At 40.8% G+C, this 21,202-nt stretch overlaps 1 protein-coding gene across 1 annotated transcript; it reads left to right on the top strand.

The window, feature by feature from the left end:
• Positions 1-2,787: 2,787 nt before the first annotated feature.
• On the top strand, positions 2,788-16,918 carry LOC105809502 (zinc finger protein 347-like). Its single transcript, XM_012643324.1, has 4 exons — positions 2,788-2,802; positions 10,798-10,924; positions 11,407-11,535; positions 15,222-16,918. Exons 1-4 carry the CDS (start codon positions 2,788-2,790, stop codon positions 16,730-16,732), a joined length of 1,782 nt encoding a protein of 593 aa, XP_012498778.1. The 3' UTR covers positions 16,733-16,918.
• Positions 16,919-21,202: the final 4,284 nt, after the last annotated feature.

Here is a 21,202-nt window from a genome sequence, read left to right as displayed (position 1 = left end):
TGTTTCTGTGCTTTAGAGCTATCATAGCGAAATCTAAAAGCAGGTCATGTCCATCTCTGGCATTGAACCCTCCCCTGGCCTCCCATAGTCCTCAGGACAACATCCCGGCTCCTCAAAGTGAAGGTTGTGCCAGAGGGTGGACCAGTACGACTGTGTGTTGTTCCCGTTGATTCATTTACTCACTACATGTGGAGCCTGGCTTTGTTGTCTGCGACACGGATTAAAATGGTAATCCAACAGAATATGCTCCTCTAGTTTAAGAGACAAGGTCTTGCTATATCATGCCCAGACTGGGCTATTGAATTGCTAACAGTCAAATAAGACTAATGCCCCTGTGCAAAGGACTGATGTCATCATTCCCCTGGGACTCCCTACTTCCACCTGACGTCACCACCTCACCCAGCTCTGCCTACTCTGTTTCTGTCCCTGCGGCTGATTACAGCCCGGAGAAAACATTCGCCCAGATTGACTTATCTCACATCAATTTCCTGCTGACCTCTGCTTGCATTTCGCTATTGGTCTGTTCCACACCTTTCCTCTTGATCCCTCAGCAGCCCAAGTCCTCTTTTATCTTTTTCCTACAAGACCTTTGTTTTTCCTGCTTTGAGCCCCTGGAAGCAAGAGCAGAGATCTCCCACCGGCCCAGCCCCGTGCCTCAGGGCCTGTGGTCTCTGCTCAGTAGAGACTGGGGATGGTCTGTCCCTGCTCTTGGCTCTTGCTGGCCCTGAGATTGTGTCCCCCTTGCCAGCCACGCTAGCAGTCTCAGGATGGTGTGGCGTCCTTCCTCCACGATGTCACCAATATTTACTTCAAGGGAATTATTTTGATCAAAGTACCCAAATGGTGGTATTGTCCATTAAGACACACACACAAATAAGGCTTTTTTCCCCCCATTGTTCCATCGTTAAAACAAAAATTGTCCATGAGATACGTATTTATCTTTAGTAAACACCCTTCTTTTGTGTTCCATTTAAAAGCTAAAATTTGCTCGTATTTCTGTCTTTAATTCTTGCCTTCAGTTCCCTTCATTCCATCCAGTCAAGCTGTCACATCCACGATTCCACTGTTATTTTCTTCCTCAGAGTCACCAGTGATCTCCCCATTTCTAAACCAGTATTTAGTGTCCTGTTTTCTTTTTCTCCTGTCCACAACACGTTGCAGAGCTGGTCTCTCCTTCTTTCTTTTCTCCTTGCCTTAACGGTGTCCCGCTAACCTTCAGAAGTCTGTTTGCTTTAATATTCTTGTCGCCTCCCTGATCACTGTACACTTTCCTCTTCTTGTGTGGCCTGAACTCCCCGTTCTCTGACTGTGGAGTGACCCACAGCTTAGTCCTTGGGCCTCTTCTCATCTCAGTGCACACCCGCTGCCTTTCCTTCTCATCTTGTCTCATGGTTTAAACCCCACTGACGTGTCAAGGTTTCCCTTGCAGACTCCCCTGAACTGCACAGTCCTGTGTCCAGCTGTGTCCTCCACTCTCTGCTGGGCTAACAGGCATCTCCCCCTTGGTGCGTCCAAAAGGGACATTCTGAACTCCCCCTAACGGGTTCCCCTTTAGCCCCACATCTTGGGTGAGAGTGACCCTGTACTTCCTGGGGTTTAGCTGAACTTACCAGCATGTATTTTAAATATTTAAGATAATTACATTATTTGTAAGTGTTGTAGTTTCTCATATAAAGAAAACATCACATGTTCACTTGATACGAGTGAGGGTATACATAGTTTCCAGAATTCTCTTGAGATGTGGGAGAGAAATGTTTGCAGCCCTGGGCCCTCCCGGCTCTGCTCCCCCAGGACCTCTCTGGCCTCATCTCCTGTTTGTGTCCTCGCTCGCTCTGCTCCAGCCTCGCAGGCCTCTTTCCTTTCCTGGGGCTAAGGTGGCTCCTGCCTCAGGGCTTCCACATGGGCTGTCTGCCTAGAACTCTCTGGCCCTTTCCCTGCAGGTGGAAACATCCTTCCTTCCCCAGGTCGTTGTTCTGACATCCCCTTGTCAGTGGCGGCTTCTCCCACTTGCCCCAACTTAAGATTCCAGCCCCATCCTCACCCCCTCCACTGGTCCATATTGCCTGTTCCGCATGTTTCTTTTTGTTCCTTCACCGTTCACTGTCTGGACACTGGTGGCAACACGTTGCCAAGGGGACAAGAGCACAGGGAGGTGTGCTGGGCCTGTCCCTCTGAGCAGAGCTCACCTGTGGCTCCACATTGGGGTGCTGAGGCATTGCAGATACAGCTCTTGTGCCCCCTTCTTAGAGATTCCCATTCACAGAGTCTAGTTGGGACCCTCATCAGTAATATTTACCATGTCCCACGTGGTTCCAGTCTGTGTCCAGCGTTGAGTGTCAAGGCTGAATTTCTTTTATTTCTATGGGCTGAGATGAGCCTGTGATCCATGCAGGGGTGAGGGCGCTGTGCTCTGCATCGGGTTTGGTCAGGGCCATAGCTGTGCCCTGGGGGGAGCTCAGCCCAGCGCAGCCCAGCGCCCCACCGCTGCAGCGTGTGAGTGGCTTCACCACAAGGGGAGCGCGTTCTGCACAAAGGTGACGAAGACTCACTTGTTGGGCTTCCTGTAGGGGTGTTTTATCCTCCCATCCCTCCTGGTTCAGTGGGTAGCAGAGGACCGTCTTTGCAGGGTGAGATCTTTCTTTGTGTGTGGTGTAGCACAGGAAGGGGGTGTGTGGTTTCTAAGCTTTAAACCTCCTATTTTTGACCTTCAGGATTGACTTCTAAAGATTCATGTTGGGTGAGGAAGAAGCCTGGACGCAGGGGAGGAGGAAAGAAAAGGAGTCAGGAATGGATCTTACTCAGGTAAGGTGATACTGTCAGTGGCTGGTTCTGAGTCTCCCTCCTTTCTGACATGCGGGCACTGGGGTTGCTGATCTTCTCTGACTGTGCAGCGTCCTGCCTGCTGTGTTTGCTCACACTCAGCCCTGCCTTCCTCAGTCCCTGTCGTCTCCACTGAGATTCCATCTCGCTGTGACCCTGTGTAGAGGCTCCTTTGGACACGGTCCTGGGAAGGGCTTCACACCCAGACGTGGGTTGGAGATGGGCGTGGCCCTGTGGTGTCAGTGCTGTTGGGCAGCCGGGACTGTTTAGGGCCCATGTCCGGATGCACTGTCCGCTGTCTGTAGAGGAAGATTAGAGAATTTGCCCATAAGTCATGGATTAATGTGCACAGACAGGTGCTAAATGCTCTACAAAGGGAATAATCAGGAGAAATCTTTTCCGACTCATTTTTATTACCTTTGTGGCTAAATCAGTGAGTCACTGACTCAAAGCCTTAATGACAGAGTGGAGTGGAAAGTTTAGACACAGACATCAGTGACAGAGGATTCTTTCATTCCATCATCTGTTTTTGCTATAACATAAATGTCAAAGAGCAGGAGCTTCATTAAACCACTCTCAGACAGTCCACAGCACAGATGGTGTGGTCTTCCTGCAGGGCCTCCTGTGCAACAGGTGTTTTAGCTAAGAACGGTTATAATTTTGGGACCTGGGAGCATAACTTCTTTGCCATTAGAGAAGATGGAACTATATTTTTGTTTTACCAATTATTATTAAATATTCCATTTTATTGGAAACATCACACGACATATATTTATGTTATAGTAAAACTCCAAACAAACTTGCTTAGCTTAGGGGCTAAGGCATAGAGCACCCTCTGTCCTGTCTGGCCTTCGACCCTCCCTCCCGTGTTAGTGGGGAATCCCTGTTGTCAGTTTTGTGGTGAGAGCACAAGTCCTGTAGAAACGTCTACTTCATTATGAGATTAAACAGTCAAGTTCTTCAGTGATTGCTTTGTTATGACATTTTAACCTGCAAGCTTCAAAAATGTGTATGTTTTTTGTTAGGAGACATTTACGGCTACATCCTTGTTGAAGCATTCTGCTAGTGAAGACAGGTGGATGTTTTAGCTTTCGCAGTGTTACAAAGAATGGCACAGTGGCTGCCTCTGAGCAAGTCACCTTCCCTGTAGCTGTCAGAGGATTCCTCCAGATTGGACAGTTGAAAGAGTGATTGCTTCTAGGATGGTGCCTTTCCTACCTTGCTAAATCTGGCAACATTCCGTCTCCACCTCAGCTGCAGAGGTACCCTCTCCCACCAACGACACAAGAGACTTCCCCGTCATTAAACAAAACTTGCTACTGTGTTCTTTTTACAAGTTTTAAATCTGGGCAAAAAGACAATCCTTTTTTCCGCTACATTTTCTGATTCCTCACAAGTCTCACGAGCTTTCATTACTTTGTGGATATGTATATATAAGATGGGTTTCATATGTTGTTCCATTTTCTTCTCTTGTATATTAAGAGCTATTTTATAGTCCGTGGTTTAACTCTTCATGTGTATGCCTGGTTGTCTTTCTGTAAGTTCTAGATTTTTAGTGTGAAACAAAATTCTTCCGTGATTCAAGCCCCCATCTTTTGTTGTGTGTGTATTTTATCTGGGTTTGGAAGACCTCACTTAGTGCATGGATACAAAATGGTATGATTCTTTTAGATCTAGTAGTTTAATATTTTGTTTGTATATCTTACTCATTTGGATTTTTGGCTATACATTGTAGGTACTTTAATTGATTTAAAGTTTCAAATAATATATATCATAAGTGGTTTCTATGTAGTTTGTAAAAGGGTTTCATTTTTTTATTGTTGTTCAGGGTTACGTTGCTTCTGCTTTGACAGAACACAGGCCTACCATTTTACTCTTTTTGTTGCATCTTTTGAAGGACAGAAGTTTTCCAGTTGGAGATAGCCCCATTTGTGTGTTTTTGCTTTTCTGGTCATGCTTTTGGTGTTATCTCCAAGAAATCATTGCCAAATGTAATGTTCTGAAATTTCCTTCTGTTCCTAGTCCGTCTTTCCCTATGTCAGTGTGGTGTATTACATTGACTGACTTTCTTTTCCTGAACCACCCTTGTTTTCCTAGTGTGTATCACACTTGATCATGGTCTATAATTCTTTTAACGTGCTGTACAATTTGGTTTCCTAGTATTTTTCTGAAGACTTTTTCTTTTTTTTTTTTTAGAGACGTAGTCTGTTCTGTGGCCCAGGCTGGAGTACAGTGGCTTTATCTTAGCTTTCCGTAATCTTGAATTCCTGGGTGTAGTGATCCTTCCGCCTCCTCTTCCTAAGTAGCTAGGACTACAGGTTCGCACCGCCACACCCAGCTATTTTTAAAATTTTTTGTTGAGATGGGGTCTGGCTATGTTGTCCAGGCTGTTCTCCAACTCCTGAGCTGAAGAGATCCTTCCTCCTCGGCCTCCCAAAGTGCTGGGAGTACAGGCACGAACCACTACACTCAACCTGTTGAGGACTTTTTCATCAGTATTCGTCAGGAACATTGTATAGTTTTGTTTTCTTGTAATATGTTTGCCTGGGTTGTATCAGAGTCATGGTGGTGTCATAGAATGAAATGTGTTTGTGTTCTCTTCCGTTATTTGGCAATGAGAAGGATTGGTGTTAATTTTTCATTAAAAGTTTGATAGAATTATGCAGTGATTATGAATTTTGCATCTGTATCTAGTCTCTTGCATAGGAGATTTTGATTAATCTCCTTACTACTATAGGAGTGTGTAGATTTTTCTTTTTGACTCAGGAGGTTTGTGTGTTTCTACAGATTGATCAATTTCTTCTAGCTCATCTAACTTGTTGGCATGTGCTTGACCATAGTTGTCTTTCACACTCTTTCTTCTTACTGTGACATGCAGGTGACGGGTGTGACGGTGTTCCCTAATTCCCTTAGGCTGTCTTCATTTTTCTTCATTCTGTTTTTTCTTTTGCTCCTTTTTTTGTTTGCTGTTTATTTCTTCTAGCTGGTCAAATCAGCTTTTGAGGCCCAGTAGTGTGTTTTTCAATTCAGTAATTATTATATTTTTCAGCTCAAGAATTTCTCTTCCGTTTCTTGTAGTTCTAGTTGTGTTGATAATCTCATTTTGTTCATATTACATTGAGTTTCTGATGTCCTGAAGTCCATGTGTGCTGTCTTCATTCATTTAGCGTCCTTGTGAGTCTTACTTTGAATTCTTTGCATGCTAATTCCAGAAAATCTTCATTTCTTTAGTGTCAGTTGGTGGTGATTTAATTTAGTCCTATGTGTGGGTTATGTTTCCTTTGCGTGTTGTATATGTCGTTGTCTTCTGTTGGGACTTGAGCATTTCACAGATCAGGCACTTATTTCCGGTTTTTGTTTCCCTTCATTCAGGGAGCACACGCTTCATGTAGCCCGACTAGAGATTCTGGGGACCTCTCAAGACTTTTTTGAGGATGTGTCCTCTCTAGGCTTTTGCTTATAATCTAACTGAGCAGATTGTGCCATTTGAGCCATTTTCTACTCAGAAGCTCTCCTGTTGTCTGCCTGCTACTCTGCAGCCTGGCTGGTGCTCTAGCAAACGGTGGTCTGGCTCTCCCCCTAGTGTCTCACCCGGGTTACTGCAGAGATTCGTTAGGTTGTTGGCCTTTATTTTCAATGGCTCCCATGCCCAGTGTGTTTTTACTTTCAGTGCTTATATTCACCCAGGATAGAAATTTGTCTCTCCAGTAGTCCCCTGAAAACCAGAATGTTGGATGGATGTTCCCATACTTTCCCGCCCCCTGCGAGAAACCAGGAGTTGGGAGTTTCTTCAAAATGTTGCCACATAATGCCAGGGTATTGCCTCTGGCAAGGTGTCTGAAGTGTTCCTATTAGGCATCCATTAGGGGTTCCAACCTCTTAAGTGATTTCTCAACTTCTCATGCAGACAGTTGATCTGTGTGTTGTTATCTGTGTGTGTCTCCGTGTCTGGGCTTTTCTATTCCTCTATCTTACTGATATCACCACATGAATACAGTTTTATAATTTCCTTATATAAGCCTGGAAATAGCTTGTCATGAGGTGCCATGAAACATTTGCTAGTGGAAACGTCAGATGTACCATGTGTATGTGTCTGTTTAATGAGAGCTGCTAAAGAAAGAAGGTGGTTTTCAGTATCTTGGTATTAGTTTTTATACTTAAACAGCATTGTTTTTCTAGGTTGCAATCATGTTATCTGTTAATTTTAACAAATCTAGCTCTTTACTTTCTTCCCCACTCCCTTTTTTTTTTTTTTTTTTTTAACCCTCAGTTGTTTCCTCATTATTAGACCCTGTTGAGATAGATATCCTGGGCAGTGGTGTTTGGCTGGAGCCCTGGCCAGCCCACTTTTCTCCATCTCAATTAAAGGAAATGCATCCAGTGCTTACTGGTGACCATGATATTTGGTGAGGTATTGTTGCTTAACCTTAGGAGTTTTTCCCCATATTTATTTTTTGGCCTGATTTTTAACTGTCTAATAATTATTTCAGGTACATAGTGTTGTCATACATTTTTTATAAATTTACGTCTTTTCTTTTTGTTGTTGTTTTTTTTTCTTGTTTTAAGAGACTGGGTTTCACTTTGTTGCCTAGGCTGGAGTATAGAGGCATGATCAGAGCTCACTGCAGCCTCCATCTCCTGGGCTTAAGCAGTCCTCCTGCCTCAGCCTCCCAAGTAGCTGGGACTACAGCTGCGCAGCACCACAGCTAGCTAATTTTTAATTTTTTGGTAGAGTGAGGTTCTCACTATGTTGCGTAGTGTGGGCTTGACCTCCTGGCCTTAAGCAGTCCTCCCACCTTGGCCTCCCAAAGTGCTAGGATTACAGATGTGAGCCACTGCACTGGCCTAATCTAAATTTGTTAAAGTAATGTATGATACTGATAATTTCCATTTCTCATGTAATGATTTTATTACAGAAAGAATCTATTATAATAAACTCCATTGGGCTTCTGGTAATGCCTACATATCTAAATTTAACTGCATAAAATTGAATCTATGTTTTTGAATATGTGTATTTAATAGGCATTAGAATTCAAGTTCCTACATTTTTTTATGTTGTACCATTTTTTTATTTTATTTTTCTAATTATTTCAGAATATTCCGAGGGTACAGGTGTTTTGGTTACGTGGATTGCTTTTGTACAGCTTTAGTCAAAGTTATAAGTGTGTCCGTCACTCAGATAGTGCACGTTGTATCCATTACGTGTGATTTCACCCATCCCCTTCTCCCCGCTTTGACCTGCTTGATTTCCTTTGAGTTTTACTTCCATATCTGCACTTGAGTGCTGATCTCTTAGTTCTAATGTAATAGGGAGTACCTGTGGTGTTTGTTTTTTCATTCTTGCGCTGTTTGACTTAGAAGAATGGTCTCTAGTTAGTCCAGGTTGTTACAAAGTGTATTAAGTCATCTTTTTTTTTATGGCTCAGTAGTACTCTATTGTATAAATATACCCCATTTTATTAATCCACTCATGAATTAACATGCAGTTGGGTTGATTCCACCTCTTCGTGAATGTGAATTGTGCTGCAATAAACATCTGAGTGCAAGTGTCTTTTTTTATAAAAGGACAGTTTTTCCTTTGGGTAAATACCCAGTAGGGGAACTGATGGATCAAATGGTAAGTCTACTTTTAGTTCATTGAGGTATCTCCGTATTAATTTCCATAGAGGCTGTACTAGTTTGCAGTCTCAGGAACAGTGTATAAGTGTTCCTTTGTCTCTGCATCCACACCAACATCTATTGTTTTGGGACTTTTTGATAAAAGCCATTGTCACTGGAGTTAGGTGCTATCTCATTGTCGTTTTGATTTGCATTTCCCTGATAATTAGAGAGGTTGAGGATTTTTTCATATGTGTATTAGCCATTAGTCTATTGTCTATTTAAAAGCTCTGTTCAAGTCTTTTGCCCTCTTTTTAATGGGGTTGTTGATTTTTTTCTTGCTGGTTTGCTTGGGTTCTTTGTAATTCCTAGTGATTAGCCATTTATGAGATGGATAGCATGGAAATATTTTCTCCCATTCTGTAGGGTGTCTGTTCGCTCTGTTGATTGTTTCCTTGGCTGTGCAGAAGTTTTTTCATTTAATCAAGTCCCATTTATTTTTATTCTTCCTGTGATTGCAGTTGGAGTCGTCTTCTAAATTCTTTGTCTAGGCCAATATCTAGATGAGTTTTTCCAACGTTTTCTTCTAGCATTCTTATAGTTTCATGTCTTAGGTTCAAATCAGTTATCCATCAGGAATTGATTTATGTGAGTGGTGAGAGGTAAGGATCCTGTTTCAATCTTCTACATGTGGCTGTCCAATTTTCCCAGCACCATTTATGGAATAGGGATTCTTTTCCCCAATGTATTATTAGCTGCTTTGTCAAAGATCAGATGGGTATATGTGGAGGGTTTTATATGTGGGTTCACTGTTCTACTACATTGGTCTGTGTGGAGGGTTTTATATCTGGGTTCTCTGTTCTCTTACATTGGTCTATGTCCCTATTTTGTGCCAATAGCATACTGTTTTGGTTACCGTAGCATTGTAGTAGAGCTTGAAGTCTGGTGAAGTGACACGTCATGATTTATTACTTTCGCTTAAGGTTGCTTTGGCTATTGAAGCTCTTTTCGACTTCCATATGAAGCTTAAAAATATTTTTTGTAGATCTGCAAAACATCACCTTGGTATATTGATGGAGATTGCATTGAATGTGTACATCACTTTGGGTAGCATGGGCATTTTAACAATGTTGATTCTCCCAATCCATGAGCGTGATAGGTTTTTCCATTTTTTCCCCATCATCTGCAATTTCCTTCCTCAGTGATTCATAGTTCTCCTTGTAAAGATCTTTCACCTACTTCGTTAGACATATTCCTGGGTATTTAATTTTCTTTGTTGCCGTTGTGAAAGGTATTGAGTCTTTGATTTGATTCTCAGCTTGATTGTTGCTGTGTGGACATACTACTGATTTGTGTACATTGATTTTGTAACCTGAGACTTTGCCAAATTGATTTATGAATTCCCGGAGTCTCTTGGCAGAATCTTTGGAGTTTTCTAGATAGAAGATCATATCGTCAGGAAAGAGTGATCGTTTGACCTCCTTTTTCCCCATTTGGACACCCTTAGGTTCCTTCTCTTGCCTGATTGCTCTGGATAGGACTTCCAGCACTCTGTTGAGTAAAAGTGGTGACAGTGGGCATCCTTGTCTTGTTCTAGTTCCAAAACACCAGCTCACAGGTAGCTCCCAAATTGTGCTCCTCTATTCACTGCAAGTCCCCAAAGGAAGAGGGGAGGGCTTTGCTCTGCGTGAAGACCTCAGCCTGAAGTGCATACCTCCCATAGAGAAGCAGCTATCGATGAGCTTCGGTTGTTTGAGGAAACTTGTTGGTCTAATTGTCATAGGAATTGCCTAAAATAGTATTAAAATGAGGCGAGAGTACTCAGCTTTGAGCCAAGGAGAAAACAGCACTGTGTGCGTCCATTTAAAAGGGTTAAGAGATTATATTAAAGGTTCCCTGTTAAAACATGGAACTACTATTATCTCATCAATACACTGCTTTGAGAACAAAGGTTTTCAACATAGTAGGCACACTAGGCTGCAGGGAAAATGATATCACCCAAGAGTTTCTTATTTATTGCTCTTTACAAATAGTATTCTTTCTGCAGTCAACATCCTTATCTAAGTTGTTATCACAATTAATGAGTGTAAGAGGCAGAACTCTATATTTCCAGTGACCAGCCCCCAGCCTGAAGCTATGTAGGGGCCTCTGGCCACCACTTATCTGATTAAAATACAAAAAGATACTGTCCAGAGATGTCAAGTGAGCTGTATGTCAGGAGGAAGTAGATGACCACATATATTAATATTTCCCAGTATCACAACATGGATCTGTCAGCCCATTTACTTCAATCCAATCTCTTTAGAGTTCTCTCCTCATATTATGTGAAGATTAGAACTCTCCTAATAGCCACTTGGTGAAATGTGTTTTTCATTTTAGGGACGGTTGACATTCAGGGATGTGGCCATAGAATTCTCTCTGGAGGAGTGGAAATGCCTGGATCCTGCTCAGAGGGCTTTATACAAGGCAGTGATGTTGGAGAACTACAGCAACCTGGTCTCCCTGGGTGAGGATAACTTGCTTTTAGAAGTCAGGATGTCCTCTTGTGTATCTTTGCATTTTCTCTTGTGAGTCTCTGGTTAGCCCCTGCATTGCTTGACTGAGATCGAAGCCCTGTTGATTCAGAAATGAAAAGCTTTATAATGGGGTATCTGGACTTTAACTGCCCCCTTTCTTCAGATGTTCTCCCCTTTGATGATGTATAATTGGATGGTTCCAGAGCTTATGTATGCGTAAAACCTTGTTGCAGATGTTTAAAATATCCAATTTCCTGTTTTTTACTGCGGTGCTTTGATTCATTGGTTCATCAAAGACAACTAAATGTCTCCATGTTACAATATTCCCTGAGCATTCAGAAGGAGGCATTCATAGGATGGATTTCTGACATATATGTGTATATCCATCTGGAAAATGCTTTCTCCTTACCTAAACATAGGGCTGGGATTCTGGAAAAGCCATAGTAGGTATTTTCTTTCTTTCTATAAGCAGGAATTTCTCCTTTTGACTTGAGTATTATCTCCACGTTGGAGCAAGGGAAAGAGCCCTGGACTGTGGAGAGCCAGGTGCAAATAGCAAGAAAATCAGATGGATGGAAATGGATCAAAGCAGCGATCACAGGTTAGTGCTCAGATGGATACAGAGAAAGCTGTTCACTAAATAGTGTTTGGGAAACTCTATGCAAATCTAAGGGTTCTACGGGAAAACAAAAGTTTATGTCCTGTGAGCTCTGGAAGGACATTTTTCTTTTCCTTAACTTCTCACTCTGTTCCTCACATATGTAACACTTCATCCTTGTACCCTCCAGTGATGCTTCCGCTCAAAAGGAAACAAATGGAAAGTCCTTTTGTGGACAACACTGCGTTATCTGACTTCATGAACTCTTTTGTCGTTGACACTTGAGCAGCACAGGAAAGGCTGTTTCAGAAGGGTTGCTTTCCCCCTTGGTCTTTCCTTCTGCAGTTGATTCCATCTGATGCTAAGTTCTCAGTCCATGTTGATCAGAGCTGAGGCCGTCATAGTCCTGATGACTGGACCTCTCCATGTTCCATCCCATTTCATGTGCTTGGAAGACCCAGTCAGGACATGGGAAACATTGTCTGGTCTTCCTTCGCATCTGGATCTCCAGAAACTTCCTGGAGTTTTCTGAAGCCCTTTCTGCCTGGTGAGGTCCCTCAGCCATTTTTGCCACACTTCACGGGTGTATATGACAAAAGAGTGAGTTGGATCTTCTGAGGTTGTCACTCAGTAGGCAAAAAGTCAATAGAAACATCCTCTCTTTGATTTCCAGTCCTACGTGGGTGCAGATCCTATTCTTTCCGTCTCTTTGTGTCGGCTCTGTTGGCAGAACATGGAGTCCAGTCTCAAGATGCCACAAAATCTGATGCCCATGCATTATATTTTTCTCTTTTCCGCTGCTGTTACTACTCAGTGAATGTAGGGAACCTCGGCTCTGCCTGATTTTGTACTCTCTTAGTCTGTGTGATTTTCTTTCTGAAACCGACTTTTAACATGCACGTTCCTATAGAAGTCAGGATCTGTCTGCCCTCATGTATCTTTGCAGTTTCTCTTGTGCGTCTCTTGTTAACCCCTGCATTGCTTGACTGAGATGATAGCCTCAGGGCTGACTTGTTGGGATAATCCACCTTTCGGTTATGCATAACTTCTTGTGGAGTATCCCATGGGGTGGGTTTACTGCATAACATAAAATTGATGAAGGAGAACACTTTAACTAATGTGATTGAATATCATCCTGCTACATGTGAAGATGCCTTTGAAGCCACTGAGTAGAGCTGGCCCAAGATCCTGAGATAAAAAGTATCAGGAGAGCCTGACTGATAAGTATTTCCTATTGTTTGCCTAGTTTTTGAGAAGCGTCACAAAAGTGTCACTGTGACAATGCTGATGACATATATTAATGATCATCTCCTTTCAGCCAGCAGTCAATGTTGTAGGAATTTCTTCCAGGGAGAACATTGTTTAAGGCCACTGACTCATGTGTAAACTGTTGTTCATGTCACGTTTTCATCCCCTGTATGTGTCACTATTCATTTTCACCAACAAAAACTTTGTCATTTTGTTGTTGGTTCATACCTGTAACAGACATGGTTTTGATACATCTTCTTGAGGGAGCTTATGAAGGTAAATGATGTCTCCATATTTTAATTCTACCATAGTTTGTTTAAGCCAGTTCAGCTTTCGTCTTGTATAGTTTTATGTATTACAAATCAACTTTTTAAAATTTTATTTAATCAGCAGTTCATATATTCAAGCAATTTAGAGCATAAAGAACAAACTTAGAGTTATCATTGTACCTGATTTGAAACTATATTACAAAAGTATAGTAATTAAAGCATGATTGTAGTAGCCTAAAAATAGACACATTGATTAGTGAAGCAGAATAAAGAAGAGAAATGAACCATACATATATGGTCAATGGATTTTTGCCAAAGATGCCAAGAACACACAAAGGAAAAAGGACAGTCTCTCTATACATAATACTGCAAAAATGATTCCACATGCAGAAGAATGAAACTGGACCCTTATCTCACATCATATGCAAGGGCTGTCCAGAAAGTATCCAGCCATGTAATGTGAAAAATAGTATTAACAATAGCTGGATACTTTCTAACAGCCCTTGTATAAATACAACTACTAGAAGAAATCACAGGGAAAAAACCTACATGACATTGGTCTTAGCAATCATTTTTTTTTAGCTTTGACCCCAAAAGCTCAGGCAACAGAAGCAAATACAGACGACTGGAATTGCACCAAACAAAAGTGTCTCTTCACAGCAAAGGAAACAATTAAGAGAAACTTTGCATTGTTAGAAAAGATTTGCAAGCCATACATCAGGTAGGAAATTAATATCCAAAATATGTAAGAAACTGAAACAACTCAATGGCATGAAAAGAAACAACCCAATTAAAAAATGGTAAGGGGACCTGAGTAGACATTTCTTGAAAGAAAACATGCATATGAACAATAGATATATTAAAAAGACTCAACATCAATAATCATTATGAAAATACAAATTTAAACCACAATGAGATACCACTGCACACCTGTCATAATGGCTATTGCTGAGACATGTTCATGAGGATACAGAGAAGAGGAAACACTTCTATACTGTTGGTGACAATGTAAATTAGTATGGGCATTATGGAAAAATATATGGAGTTTCCTCTAAAAACTAAAAATAGTATTACTATATGATTCTACAATCTCACTTTTGGGTATAAATCCAAAGAATTTGGAATCTGTATGTCTAAGATGTCTGTAGTTTGTGTTTACCATTGCATTATTCATACAGCAAAGTTATATCGTCAAACTAAGTGTCCATTAGCAAATGAATAGATACAGAAAATGCGGTGTACACTACAGAGTGGAGTACTACTCAGCCTTCAAAAGAAGAAAGTTCAGTTTCTCACATGTGGATCAACATGGAGGACATTTTGCTAACTGAAGGAACCAGGCACAGAAATAGAAGTATTGGATGTTTTCATTTATATGTGGAATGCAATTGGAGTAGAGTGTTGGTTATCAGAGGCTGGAGGATGAGGAATAGGTTGGTCAATGGGTACAAAGTTTCAAGTCAACAGCAAGAGTAAATGATAAGTTTGGTAGTGATGGATAGATGATTGATTCCATCATTCCACATTACATAGGTATATCATGATATTACTTTGTTCCCTGCAAATATATACAATTATAATTTGTCAATATATAATAAAAATTTTAAAAACTCGTATTCCAGGTCTTATACTGTGTGCTGGTTCTAAAATGTTTGTCCTTGCTTTTTTCTTAAGAGAAAATGATTCCTGTTTCCACAGACTATGGGTTTTTATAGATGTGGTTACTAATTCTTTGTCTGCTTGTTTTATAATGGGTTACTAGGGTGTTTTACTAATTACTTTTTGTTAGGATTTATAGATGATAGTTTCTAAGTATGTATTACGCAATATAACTTATTTTCATTTCGATTGTGAGATAGCTGTATGTTTTTTGTCAATTGGTGTATATCTTGGGGTCACTGCTTTCAAGGCTAACGTAGGTTTGCACATTGTGTTTTAGTTATAGGTGCTTTGAAACTAGACTTCTACAATATTAATTTGGATCACATATAATCACCTTTTCTTTATTAAACAATACTATTCCTTTTGTGTTCCTAAAAATTGAATTTTATCTTTGTGAAGTTTGATAAGTATGTTTATATCAGTATTCTTTTTGGTGTAATATTATCAATGTTAAATGTTTGTTTACATGATGTACTTAATTGGAAACTTACGGTTCTTTATATCTTGTAGATCTCTCTCCTGAATTTGTAATAAAAGATATACCACCAAAAGAGAAGAGCAATGCAGGAGAAGTATTCCAAACAGTGACATTGGAAAGACCTGAAAGCCATGACATTGAAGACTTTTCCTTTAGGGAAGTCCAGAAAAATATACATGACTTTGAATGTCAATGGGGAGATGATGAAAGAAGTTACAAAGCAGAGCTTATGACCCAGAAAGAAAATCTCACTGGTAGAGGAGATCAACATGATGGCAGGGATGCAGGAAACAAGCTTATTAAAAGTCAGTGTGGAGTAATCTTTAAGTCACACGTGCCTCAACTGCAGCTACTTCAAAGTAAAAGGAAAGTTGACGAATGTAATCAAGTCAAGTCTATCAACCATGGTTCCTCAGTTTCACCACTTCTAGAAATTCCTTCTAGTGGCAAAACCCACATTTCTAAAAAAGATGAAAATCATTTCATGTTTTCTTCATCACTCACAGAAGGACAAAAAGTAAACAATGGTGGCAAACCTTACAAATGTACTGAACGTGGCAAGGTGTTTACTGAAAATTTACATCTTACATGTCATCAGAGAATTCATACTGGAGAGAAACCTTACAAATGTAATGAGTGTGGCAAGGCCTTCGCTCGAACTTCACGGCTTGTATATCACAGGAGAACGCATACCGGAGAAAATCTTTACAAATGTAATGACTGTAGCAAGGTCTTCACTCGAGCTTCACAGCTTCTATATCACAGGAGAACGCATACCGGAGAAAAACCTTACAAATGTAATCAGTGTGGCAAGGGCTTCACTCAACATTCACACCTTGCATGTCACAGGAGAACGCACACTGGAGAGAAACCTTACCAGTGTAATGAGTGCGGCAAAGCCTTTAGTCTACGTTCAGGACTAACTCTCCACCAGGCAATCCATACTGGAGAAAAACCTTACAAATGTAGTGAGTGTGGCATGGTCTTCGCTCAAAATAGATACCTTGCACGTCATAGGAGAAGGCATACTGGAGAAAACCTTTACAGATGTAATGAGTGTGGCAAGACCTTCACTCAAAGTTGGCACTTTCTTAGGCATCAAAGTATTCACGATGGAGAGAAACCTTACAGGTGTGATGAGTGTGGCAAAGCCTTTAGTCTTTATTCAAGCCTGACTACCCATCAGATGATCCATACTGGAGAGAAACCTTACAGATGTAATGAGTGTGACAAGTCCTTCACTCAACATTCACAGCTTGCATGTCACAGGAGAACGCACACTGGAGAAAAACCTTACAGATGTAATGAGTGTGGCAAAGCCTTCACTCGAAATACATACCTTGCACGTCACAGGAGAAGGCATGCTGGAGAAAAACCTTACAGATGTAATGAGTGTGGCAAGGCCTTCTGTCAAAATTGGGACCTTGGTAGGCATCAAAGTATTCACAATGCAGAGAAACCTTACAAGTGTTATCAATGTGGCAAAGTCTTCACTAAAAATGCATGCCTTGCACGTCACAGGAGAACGCATACTGGAGAATGACCTAACAGATGTAATCAGTGTGGCAAGGCCTTCGCTCAACAGTCACGGCTTGTTAGTCATCAAAGTATTCACAGTGGAGAGAAACCTTACAAGTGTAATGAGTGCGGAAAAAGCCTTTAGACTGCGTACATTCCTAAGTGTGCATCAGGCAGTCCATATTGTTGGGAAATAGAGTTAAGAGACATGGTTTTGCAGGGCTTTGCGTTGAAGGAATCTGTGGATGTATTAGTTCACAAACCAGAAGCTGCTTAGCATGAAGTGGGGGATTCCACTGATCAGGGGCGACTGCAAGGCGGCACCAATCTCGAAGCCTGGAAGCCAGCGCCTGGAGCTTGTGCAAGGCAGAGCTCGGCATGGGGCCCAAGGTTAAGAGATCTCAAGAGGGGATATCAGCCCAGCAGACAACCTGCAGTTGGAACTATCATTAACTTGAAGGCTATTCCTGTTCACTCCTGACCACATGTCTCGTTACATAGAGAAATAATTCAGGGAAGTATGCAGGCTCAATGTTCCTGTTTTATGCGTTACTGTTTAATTAGCGATTATATCTTTAACTTGTATACTCAGGTCTCTTCTTAACTTAGGGCTTAAAATGTTTATCTTGGAAAAATTTTGTTACCGTTTACTCTTGTAGATAGAATTAGGTAAGGGATCTCTTGAAGCCTTTGGGGGTCTTTGAAACCTAAATGAATAATCTGTACACATCATTCTATGACCAAGGACAACTGCTTGCCTTACCAGTTAATACTGATGTGGAACTTCACTCGGTGCATCCTGGCTCATGGGAATGCTGGAGTACCCTTGACTTCCCCATCGCTTTAAACTATACTTTGTCTCTGTCTCTGTTGTTTCCAAATCTCTTTTGACAATCCTGCCTGGGACCCGTTGGTTGGGAGAGTAGCTAACTCACAGCACAATACTAGAGAAAAACCTTACAAATATAATGAGTGTGGCAAGCTCTTCACATGAAGTACACACCTTTCATGTCATTAAAGAATTCATAATGGAGAGAAACCTCACAAGTGTAATGAATGGGAAAAGCTTTAGATTGCATTCAGGCCTAACTACACATCAGGCAATCCATATCGGAGTAAAACCTTACAAATGGAATGAGTGTGGCAGGTTTTCACTCAACGTTCACAACTCGCGAATCATCAAAGAATTCATACTGGCGAGAAACCTTACAGATGTAAAGACTGTGGCAAGCTCTTCAGTGAACGATCAAAGCTTGCAAGGCATCACAAAATTCATACTTGATAGAAACCATACAAATGAGTGTGACAAGGTCTTCAGTCACAAATTCACCCCTTGTATGACATTAGAGAATTCATTCTCAAGAGAATCCTTACAAATGCAGACTATGGCCAACTCCTCATGAGTTCAAGCATTAACACTGGAGAGCCCACGCTAAAGAACAATTATATGATTGTATGTGGAAGAGGCTTTTTTCGTGCCTCACAACCCACTGGGCATCAAAATACACATCTTTGATAAAAGCACACAAATGTAAAGTGTATGTTGAGGCTATTACCCAGGGTCCTTAAATTTAGGTGAGGATTTGTATGAGGAATGAGTCGATCTCTTAATTCTCCATGATTAACCTTTGATATTGCATACTGTAAAATAATTCTAAGTCCAAATATGTTAAAACTTATGGTATGATATATATCAAAGGTGCCAGGATGTTTGCAGATGGCCAAATACCTTGAAGTTACTAAATATTTTATTCATTTATTTGAGGATTCTTGAAAAGGCTACTGTACTATACGTAACATTCAACTTGAACTTTAAATTCTTACTATTATGCCCTTTTCACAAGCCTTTCATTGTGGTGTGTGGGAAAGAATCGATTGCATGGCAGGTCCTGCTTTAAGGGTGAGGATCCCTTCCATCCACCTTCCTAAAAGAAGAAGGATGCTTCCTTTGAATATTAAATACCATCTCAATTAGCATTTGGGAGGGGCAGAGAATAACATAAAAGTATGTCACTCATCTTGCTCATTGTATTCAAGGTTCTCTTCTGACCGGAGGGCACCATAGGTTAAGGAAGACAAAGCTCAATCAAGTGACCGTAATACAGAGCAGATCAACAAATTGGCTACTCAGGTGAGTGACTTACAACAAGCGGTCACCTTACTGGGAGAGCAGGTTGTAAGCCTACGAAAGCAAATTAGACTCCGTTGCAATTGGAGTATCACTCAATTTTGTGTTATACCTCACATACATAATCAGACTCAGTTTCCTTGGGAAAACATTAAGAAACATGTACTTAATCAAGGAAATCTGACTGAAGAGATTGGAAATTTACAACAAGCAATATTAAGTACTTTCAGTCACAAACTTGATCTACTCTCTAAGGCTGACGTTAACGGTATTTGATCTCGAATGGAGTCAGCTAACCCACTTTCTCATCTTAAGATCTATGGGAGTTCCACTATAGTAACTTTTCAAATTATTTTGGTCATTTGCTTGTACTTATAGTCTGGAAAAAACTCCGAAAAAGACAAGACCCTGGAGACCAGTGCCTCGCATGGTGACTATCCAACTTCATGAACTTCTAGAAAGAAAAGGGAAGTTGTTGGGAAATGGGGTTAAGAGACATGGAAAGTTTCAGGAGTTTTGCAGGACTTTTGTCTTGAAGGAATTTGTGGGCGTGTTAGCTCACAGACCAGAAGGTGCTTAGCAACAAGGGAGATGTTCCACTGATCAGGGGCGACCGCAAGGTATTGCCAGTCTAAGGCCTGCAAGCCAGCACCTAAAGCTTATGCAAGGCAGAGCGTGGCATGGGTCCAAAATCTAAGAGACTGATCAAAGGATGTCCACCCAGTAGACACCTGCAGCAAAAACCAATTCGCCTCAAGAACAGTTCCTGTTTCACTCCTGACCACATGTCTCATTATATAGAGAAATAGATTAGAGACGTATGCAGGCCTAGTGTCCCTTTTTATGTGTTACTGCTTGATTAATGACGTTATCTTTAGCTTGTACGCTCTGCTAGGTCTGTTTCTTAATTAGGGTTGAAAATGTTTATCTTCAAAATATTTTGTAGCTGTTTGCTCTCGTAGGTAGAATTAGGTAACGGATCTCTTGAAGCCTTTGAGGAGCCTTGAAACCTAAATGAATGATCTGTACACATAAATCTGTAACCAGTTACAGCTAATTGCTGTACCAATAAATACTGATGCGGGACTGCAGCCTGTACCTCCTGGCTCACGGGAATGCGGGAGGACCCTTGACTTCCCTATCACTTTAAGCTACACTTTGTGCCCCTCTCTATTTCCAAATCTCTTGCGAGAATCCTCCCTGGGACCCATTTTGTTGGCAGAGTTGTGAACTCCCAGCACCTCTCCTGAGATTAGAGCCACCCACAGCATCCTTATCCTGGTTAGCACTTTTGTCTCTTTTTATACCTTCTCTGTCATCATTTACTTTTATTTTTATTTTTTTTTTATAAGACTGCTAAGTGGCTGGTGAAGACACCTGCCTCAATTAGTGCATGTTTCCCAACTGTCAGTTCCTTTATTCTCTCAACTAGTGACCCTTGTGTATGCAAGCTCTTCTTTTTGTGCACTGGAAGAAATGTACAATTTCCTGATCTCATCAGAAAAATATAAATTGTGTATTTTTCACTGTGTTCACAGATTGATGTACTCATGCTTCCCAGATTCTTAAGCACATTTGTAAGCCAGTCTCGCACATAGAGTTCTGAGTTACACAGAGACTTTGCTTTAATATTAAATAAAAAATAATAGCCACAGTAACTGAAATCTTATGTAATTTTTACAAGTACTCTTATATTTATTAAGAGTCATTGTGGAGAAAATCAGAGTCCACTAAGTAATTCCTGAAATAATGTAGAGATACTGAAAATGTCTGTTACTTTGTATCTTTTAATATAATACATTAAACTTTCCTATGATTTAACTGTACCCAGGGTCTTAAGGACAGTTCAGTAGAAATGGCATAGCATTTCATATGCCCCTTCAAAAAACTGAGGTGGAATGTATAGTTGCCTGGAAGTGAAGCTAGAAAACTGTTTCATTTATTGCAAACATCTGAAGCCATGTTGTTAATGTGGAATATACCTTACATCCTAGGACAAATATGATAATTTGAGATGTGGTAATGCTTATGTAGAAAGATTAGCATATTAAAATATTTTCAGTTACACACTGAAATAACTTGAGGAGACAGAGGGAAACACAAAAATGTGTCAGTTGATATTTAAAAACTGCAGTAGGAATCCAGCATTAAATAGACATTTCCTTTCTGAGATCAAATTGAATGGATTTTGGTGATGTTTGAAGTAGATTCTCATTAAATCTTGATGCCAATTGGCTCTATTCAAAAACAGGTTTTAGGATTTTCTCTTGCGTTTCCAGTTTTAAGATGCAATAGTTATGGAAGAATCTATTATCAACCTTAAATCCATATAGTAGTAGCAATTTGCAGGCCAAAGACATGAATTTG

Source organism: Propithecus coquereli, unplaced genomic scaffold (genome assembly GCF_000956105.1).
Source record: "Propithecus coquereli isolate 6110/MARCELLA unplaced genomic scaffold, Pcoq_1.0 Scaffold196, whole genome shotgun sequence".
NCBI classification, from domain to species: domain Eukaryota; kingdom Metazoa; phylum Chordata; class Mammalia; order Primates; family Indriidae; genus Propithecus; species Propithecus coquereli.
The sequence above is the reverse complement of the archived record's forward strand: the minus strand, read 5'-3'. Positions and strand labels throughout refer to the sequence as shown.

Excerpts from the sequence above, each read along its gene's own strand:
- LOC105809502 (XM_012643324.1), top strand. Across the intron at positions 10,925-11,406 it reads CAGCAACCTGGTCTCCCTGG|GAATTTCTCCTTTTGACTTG; the intron begins GTGAGGATAACT and ends TTCTATAAGCAG. Across the intron at positions 11,536-15,221 it reads GATCAAAGCAGCGATCACAG|ATCTCTCTCCTGAATTTGTA; the intron begins GTTAGTGCTCAG and ends TATATCTTGTAG.